This window comes from Miscanthus floridulus, chromosome 6, assembly GCF_019320115.1.
Source record: "Miscanthus floridulus cultivar M001 chromosome 6, ASM1932011v1, whole genome shotgun sequence".
Lineage (NCBI taxonomy): Eukaryota > Viridiplantae > Streptophyta > Magnoliopsida > Poales > Poaceae > Miscanthus > Miscanthus floridulus.
Window position 1 is genome coordinate 39,825,522 of NC_089585.1, and position 7,910 is coordinate 39,833,431.

General features: G+C 47.7%; 1 protein-coding gene across 1 annotated transcript; it reads right to left on the minus strand.

The window, feature by feature from the left end:
• Positions 1 to 1,634: 1,634 nt before the first annotated feature.
• On the minus strand, positions 1,635 to 7,695 carry LOC136455962 (pyruvate decarboxylase 2-like). Its single transcript, XM_066455699.1, has 6 exons — positions 6,928 to 7,695; positions 6,655 to 6,818; positions 2,612 to 3,262; positions 2,412 to 2,529; positions 2,124 to 2,312; positions 1,635 to 2,011 (listed from the first exon to the last, which is right to left on the minus strand). Exons 1-6 carry the CDS (start codon positions 7,462 to 7,464, stop codon positions 1,841 to 1,843), a joined length of 1,830 nt encoding a protein of 609 aa, XP_066311796.1. The 5' UTR covers positions 7,465 to 7,695; the 3' UTR covers positions 1,635 to 1,840.
• Between the last annotated feature and the right edge of the window lie 215 nt (positions 7,696 to 7,910).

Genomic DNA, 7,910 nt, shown 5'->3' on the forward strand with positions numbered 1-7,910 from the left:
AACCAGCTAACCGAATAGGCTGCTGGTCCAGAGCAACGCAAACTAGTTATGTACAGTAACTGTTGTCTTGGACTCTTATACAGCTGGCGATACCTTATATGAGGCGGAGAAGAAAAAAGACACTTAATCTTGCACGTTACGTATTCCATACCGAGAATAAATACATAGCCAACGTTATACGTACTCCATGCCGAGAATAAATACATAGCCAATGTTCCGTCGTAGATCTATTATAATCCTTTTTCTACAAGTATTGGTCCATTATCTCTATCTCTTTTTCTACAATCTACACCAAGTCTTTTGTCCAACCAGTATTTTCGTCCGCGCGCCCGATCCCTGTCTATATCCGGGTCCATCTAAGATCCGGTTACGGTTTCCGCTCCCTCCCTCGTGTACGAACTCCGAACTCCGGGTCTAGTCTGCAATCAAAGGAGATCTATCTCCACCAGCCTCAGTATATCGGAATTCGGAAACAGAAAAAAAGAACTCCACCAGGCTCGCCCTCACTGGAGGGGCGACGATCAGTCTCCATCACCAGCTCACCAGGGTCAAGCAACGATCGGTCTCCAAGAGGCGCTGATGAACACAGGTATATGATCAGTTTGCTGTGAACCTGCCACTGCAATTTGTTTTTAGATGCAAGTTGGCGCTGTACATAGTTCGGTTACACACCGGCCCAACCCGTAAACCAGCCCACGACAAACCGTTTTGGAGGCCACGCACGGGTTGGCTTGGTTTCACGGTCCACAACGCTGTACCCGTCTTCTTCCTCGGCAGCCGGCTGAATAGGCGCCGCCTGCGAGATGGCCACCGTAGCATCACCACTAGTGACACCGCATCACCACCGCATCTCGGCGCCTGATCCTCCAGCAACGCGGTTAAGTAAGAAGTGCGACATTTAATCTAGAAACCTGGCAAGAATCCTAAAGACCATCGTACAGCTAAGTAAAAAAGCGCAACATGATCCAAAGAAGGTGACGTTGAGGCCGGCGAGGCGGCGAGAGTTGCTGATTCCACATGATCCGTGTATGGATCCGTTGCCGCAGACTCAAGCACCTCCGACGGACGGAAGGCCAAAGTCAGACGTGGTTTGAATCGCGCAGCATCCTCCTGGCTCCTGTGAATGATTCACGTCCTCTTGGTTTGATCCCACATCGAGGACCAAACCATCATGATTGGTGTCAGCAACAGCGCGAGATGAGTAGCCTTCGGGATCTTCTGACGAGGTCGACGCTGGCCTGCTGTGGAGGGCCAAGGCAGCACCGTCAACACCATCCAAGGTTGAAGGCAGAGCCCCGTCGCAGTCCTCCAGCGCGTCGGCCAAAGCCTTAGCCTTGATGTCGAGATCCTCCGAAGGAGACGGAGGAGGGCCGTCGGAGTCGCCTCCAACGGTCATGTCCTCCCTCGTGCAATCGCCTCAGCTGCTCTAGGGAAAGAGATAGATCTATAGCTACATATCGTCCCTTTTTTTTAGAAAATAGAATATATTAATATCCCAGCGATGCATATAGCTACATATCGTCTTCCTAACGGCAATTAGGATGCGGATCACATGATTCACTCCCTGGCCGGCCATGTTCGCCTGACCACTAAAATCACACCGGTAGCACAGCACCAATAGTCACAAACACAAATGGGCGAACACCAACATGAAAATTCACATAATTCTTGTGGAATGCACATGGGAGAAACAGGGAACACGTCACAAATAGTTACAGGACCACAGAAACACGAGAAAAAAGAACCGACGTAACAGAGGGCAACGCGTTCAAGTTATTTTATTGAACCCCACCGTGCTACCATCACTACTGAGTCTGAGGCTTGGAGCTTGCAAGACTTTCTACTGAGGATTCGGTGGCCGGGAGTTGGCAGCAGAAACCCTGGAACCCCATTCCAGCAGCTCTTTGCTGGTGTCGTCCTTGTGCGCGATCACTTCGATGAAGCACAGGCAGTCCTTCTTCTCCCCTAGCGCTGTCTCAATAGCGGCCATCAGCTCCTCCTCGCACTTCACCTGCACAAGTTATCATTGCAATCCATTAGTACCAGTTCTTCAGCTGAACAACATCTGCTAGTTCAAATGGTTGTGTTTCTGGCAAGCATTAGGCAAAGGGCAAACAATTTACCTTGGAGGTCCAGCACTTGCCCTCTCCATTGTGGATGGCATCCACAAGGCCAGTGTAGTTCCAGTTCTTGATGACATTGTATGGTCCGTCGTGGATTTCCACCTCAATAGTGTACCCACCATTGTTGATCAGGAAGATTATGCTGTTCTGCTCACATCGCAGCATAGTTGACACATCCTGTGCTGTGACCTGCGTAAGGTTGGCCCAGTATCACATTAGAATTGAGCCATCATCCAACAAATTGCAGCAGAGAGCAAAAGATAGTTTGATCAGGCAATGAAACCTCACCTGGAAGCTCCCATCACCAATGCTGGCAATCACACGCTTGTTGTTTGCACCCTGAGCATAGCCAAGCAATGCACCAACTGACCATCCAATTGAACCATACTGCATTTGGAATTCGTATCTGCAGCATGCAGACAGTTATCATGAGAACAAGGCACAGAACAGTTCAAGAGAAACAAATTAGAACAGAGTAGAGTGCTCACCCACAGCCTTCTGGTAGCTTAAGCTTCTGGCAGTTGAACCAGGAGTCACCAGTCTCAGCAATCACGGCACTATCACCGGTCAACATCTTCTGGACGTGCTTGAAGAGCACATTCACTCGCAGTGGCTCATTTGGCTCACTTTCCAGCGGCTGGCCCTCAGGTACAAAGATCCTCTTGTAATTCTCATAGGCAGTGGTGTTCTTATTAACCCTCTTAGCCAATTCAGACAAGAACTCTTTCATCATCACATATCCGAATGCCGGCCCATTCCCCACTATCACACGCTCAGGCTGGACGATGATGGCCTTGTCCTTCTTGAGGAGGAATGAGTAGCCAACAGAGCTGTAGTCATTGAAAATGGGGCCTGCAAAGAGGTAGGCATCTGCGGACTCAACAATCTCAGCACAGAAGGCAGTGCTGACGGCGCCCCAGTAGGTGCCGATGAAGTGGGGGTGCGTCTCTGGCACAAGACCCTTGGCCGATGGCATCACTGCATAGGCATAGCCACTGGCATCTACCAGATCAACGAATGCCTTTCCTGCCTTTGCCACACGCAGTTTGGGGCCGCCGACGAGCACTGGCTTCACCGCCTTGTTCAGGAATTCGACAGTTGCCTCCACTGCAGCCTCTAGCCCCATCCTGTTGCTCATCCTGTAGTATTACGACAGAATTATTAATACCACGGTTTCTGATAGCATCAAGTTTCCCACATGCCATATTACAAGTTTACAGTCTTGACACTCGTTAAATTGGCTTTGAAAAGAAATTATATGACACTGCATTATCACATAAGATGATTGTTCATCTAGTTTGAAGATTTCATCAGATGACTTCATGTATAATGATATTGCATTATCTAGGTGCTACCTATTCAATTAGGTACTTCTCGAATAACAAAAATGGTTGTTCAGTTCATACGTGACAACAGTGGGACAAATATAGAGCGTTGCAAATCTGAAGGGTTTTGGTGGTGGGGGGTATCTGGTGGAAAAGTCTCATGGTCCAAGCAAAGCAACTATCAATGTTACCTGAAAAAACAGCCTGTGAATCTGTAAGGAAGAAAATGGGGCCTGGTGGGAAAAAACCAAATCAACATGAGCTGCGGGAGAAACTATTGTTTGAGGAAGTAGAGGATACCAAAAAAATGTTTAAGGTGCAAGAAGAAGATTGGGCCAAGAATGGGTGTTCAATTATGACAGATGCTTGGACTGACCGAAAGAGAAGAAGCATCATGAATCTTTGTTTGCATTGCAGCGTAGACACAAGCTTTCTTGAATCGAGGGAGGCTTCAGATGAGTCACACACTGGACAGTTTATCTTTGAGTATGTGGACAGCTGTATTGAGAAAGTAGGTGCTCATAATGTTGTGCAAGTGGTAACAGACAATGCTTCAAATAATATGGCGGCAAAGGACTTGTATGTGAAAAGGCAAAATATCTTTTGGACCTCAGGTGCAAGTCATACTATCAATTTGATGCTTGAAGGAATTGGAAAGATGAAAAGGTTTAGTAACACAATCGAACAAGCAAAGGGACTGACCACTTTTATATATTCTTTTTTTTTGAAATAAAAGGCAGGAGCTCTGCCACTCGATTAAGTAAGAAAAGAAGTTATTGTATGTACAAAGGCACCACTAGTGCCGAATACTTTGGTCCTAGGACCGGAGGATAATGTCACCTATCACCGCACACTAGATAACCCAACCAAGGACACAGCCCGGCGTCTTTGTACTATATCCTCATTGATCAAGGAGGCTACCTGCTGCACTGTTCTATACTCGTTTTCGAAAATCCTCCTATTCCTCTCCTTGCATAGGTTCCATACAATGTAAATTAGAACTCCACTGAAGCGCCTGCGGTCTTGTTTAGGCACCTTGCTTGCTGCCTCTTCCCACCATTTGGCGATGCATGTGGGGTCTTGTTGAGAGAGGTGCACAGTGAAGTTTTCCCATGAGAGAACTTGATCCTAGACGGCTCTTGCAAAGGGGCACAGTAAAGAGAGGTGTAACCCAGTTTCTAGAGAGACATTGTTAGGCCTGGGGTGACAAGATTTGCTTCCTCTTTTCTTACTTTGCAAAGATTGTATGATAAGAAGGACCAGCTAAGGGCAATGTCACAATGTGAAGAATGGGATAAATTTTGTCGGCTGAACCACATCAAGAAGAACATGAAAGCTGTCCAAGCTACAGGTACATTGACAAAACCTTCCTTTTGGAGTTCTTCTTTGTTTGAGAGTGTTTGAGCCATTGATCAAAGTCCTTCGTATGGTTGATGGTGATACCAAGCCTTCAATGGCCTTTCTTTATGGAGAAATTCAGAAGGCAAAGGATGACATCAAGATTGGCATTGGTAATGCTGACAAGAATGGAATTCTGTATAAAAATATCATAGGTGTCATTGATGAGAAGATGAAAAATAGGCTTGACACTCCTTTGCATTTGGCTGCATATTTTCTGAATCCATACTACAGTTATAGTGATCCTACTATCTTCAAAAGTGAGCTAGTCATGGATGGGTTGATGTCAGCTGTTGAAACATTTTACCATGGTGATTATGACAAGCAAAATCAGTAATAAATGAGGAGTTGGTCAAGTTTAAGGATCAAGTAGGACATTTTGGAAAACCAGTAGCAAAGGCTGGCTGCAAGGATTTCGATTTTAACCCAGGTAATGACTCTTTATTTTAGTTGTATTTTTTTTTTGAGTGATTACAGGTGCAGCCTGCAGCCATAGTTTTCCTACATAGTATACATATCTAAATTTATATAACGTCTTGTGCTCTCTTGTGCTTTAATTCATATTTGCATACAGAAAAAAGCTGAAATGTATGCTTCAGTTCAGTTTTACTATCTTGTGCTGATTTAATATGAATTTTTATATAGCAAAATGGTGGGGTAATTATGGAACAGAAGTTCCAGCATTACAAAGGATGGCCACAAGGATCCTCGTTTTGACTTCTAGTTCATCCGGCTGTGAAAGAAACTGGAGTTGTCTTGAAGGTGTAAGCTTCCCAATATTCTCTAAACGTGCTTGTGTGTTTCAGATTTGATTAATACTAAACCTGAATTGGCATTCTGTGTTGTAGAACCACACAAAGAAAAGAAACCGGCTGCGCCTCAACCAGCTTCTCTTTGTTCAATATAACAACAAGATGAATGGCAAAAGGCAGAAAGCAAAGAGCAACAAGATGTTGGATCCTCTTCTACAAACAGAATCAACACATGCTCAAGGGTGGCTGATTGAAGGCGGAGATGAGGACTTAGATAGTGAGCCGGTTGTTGGGCTAACTTGGAAATTAATTGAAGAATCATGTGCAGAAGAAGATGTTACAAGGCTCCGTAGAAGTGCAAGGCTGGCTCAGGTGAGAGATGTTGATGAAGATGAGTTCCATTCTGCGGGTGAAGCTGAACCAATCAATGAGGAAGAAATTGATTTTGAGTCTGACCCGGAGGACGTGCTACCAATAATAGATTGAGGGAGATGGGGAGAATGAAGATTAGTCATCTAAGTTTGTCATTCATGACCCATCAGCCTCACCTATCTATTTTCATTCTGTGTTAGTGAGAATTCTGAACCATCTCCTCTGTCTCTGTCATAGCTATGTGAGAGTAAAACTATGAGAGTGATGCTGTGAGCATGTTCATGTTACACCACTTGTGTTCAGACGTTCAGTACTATTTATGTTATTTCATCATGTAATTTTAATGTGTGATCATGTGACAAACTGAGAACTACGTCATATTGTCTAATGTAGTATTGTCTAATGATCTATGTCATTATATTATATGACTATGAGACTATAGTACTATACTTTATACTTTATATATGACTATGTGTATAATTGTACATATAATTATTTATTGTCAATGTCAATTTTCCAACTGTCTTCATGTCTCAGATTGCACTTAAAAATTATATAAAAACTGTAATTTTATATGTATATTTACTGCTACAGTGCAAATCGTTTAAACCGTCTAGTCGGTAGTTTAAACCGTCTAAACGCTAAGCAAAGGGTGACGTCTAGGAAAACATTGACAGGTGGTACCTAGGGGTGAGGAAGAAGGGCACGGGGTCGCGGCAAAAGGTAGGGTGAGGCAGCCCGGGGAGGTTGCAGCTGATGCTGAGGTACACCGGTTTGCTCTCCCTCAGTGCCGTGGCAATGGCCGTGTCGATCTGCTCGTGCGCGTCGTCCAGATTGGTCACCACGGCCTGAATCCACGAACAAGCAAACAAGCCATTAACCAACCAGATGAAACGGATACTCAAACCCACCCAAAATCACAAGCAAAGCAAAAGTGGGGAGCACGCACGGACTCACCTGGTGGCAGGTGACGGTCTGGAAGCAGCGGAGCTCCTGCGAGAAGTCGGGGAGGCCGATGGTGTGGTGGAGGATGCGGTTGGTCCCGTAGTCGTTGGAGTTGGGCCCGCCGGCGATGCAGATGACGGGCAGGTTCTCGCTGTAGGCGCCCGCGATGGCGTTGAGCACGCTGAGGCCCCCGACGGTGAACGTGACGGCGCAAGCCCCGACGCCCCGCGCTCGCGCGTACCCGTCGGCCGCGTACCCGGCGTTGAGCTCGTTGCAGCAGCCGACGAGGCGCAGCCCGGGCTCGGCGATCAGGTGGTCGAGCAGCGTGAGGTTGAAGTCCCCGGGGACCGCGAAGACGTCGTTGACGCCGACCTGCACGAGGCGACGCGCGAGGTGGCGCCCCAGCGACGGCTCCCCCGCCGACAGGGTCGCCGCGGGCTGTGCCGGAGTGGACGCCATCGGGCACCCCGGCGCCGACGCCGGGCAGCCCACCGTGTGGTTCGACGCCGCCGCCGGAGGCCCGTCCACGGATCCGATGTGGCTGTCCATGGATCGATCAAGCACCAACGGATCGGAGGATCAAGGTGGGTGGGAGGGGCGGCCGAGCGGAGTTGCAGCAGAGCAGGGGGCAGTGGTGGGTGAGGGTGAGGGTGAGAGTGAGAATAATACGATTTCCTGGGGTTTTCTGAGGTTTTTCGCTTTGACGTGTGTTGGCTACGGAGGACTCTGGAAGCAGCACCTGTCGTGTGGGGGCAGTGCTTGGTTTGGTGTTATGTGGGTTGGCGGGTTGGCGGAGGACTGGAGGAGGCAGCACCTGTCGTTTTATATCTACTACTGTACTAGGTGGCGCAGAGGGGTGTGCACGAGATTTTCGTGTAACCACGGGGCCTTTTCGCGTAAAACCCGTCTTCTTTCGGCGAAAACCAGGGGCCGCGCCGGGGTGCACTCGCGTGAGATGTGGGCCGGGACAGGGATGCCGGGCGTGCTGGCCCTGC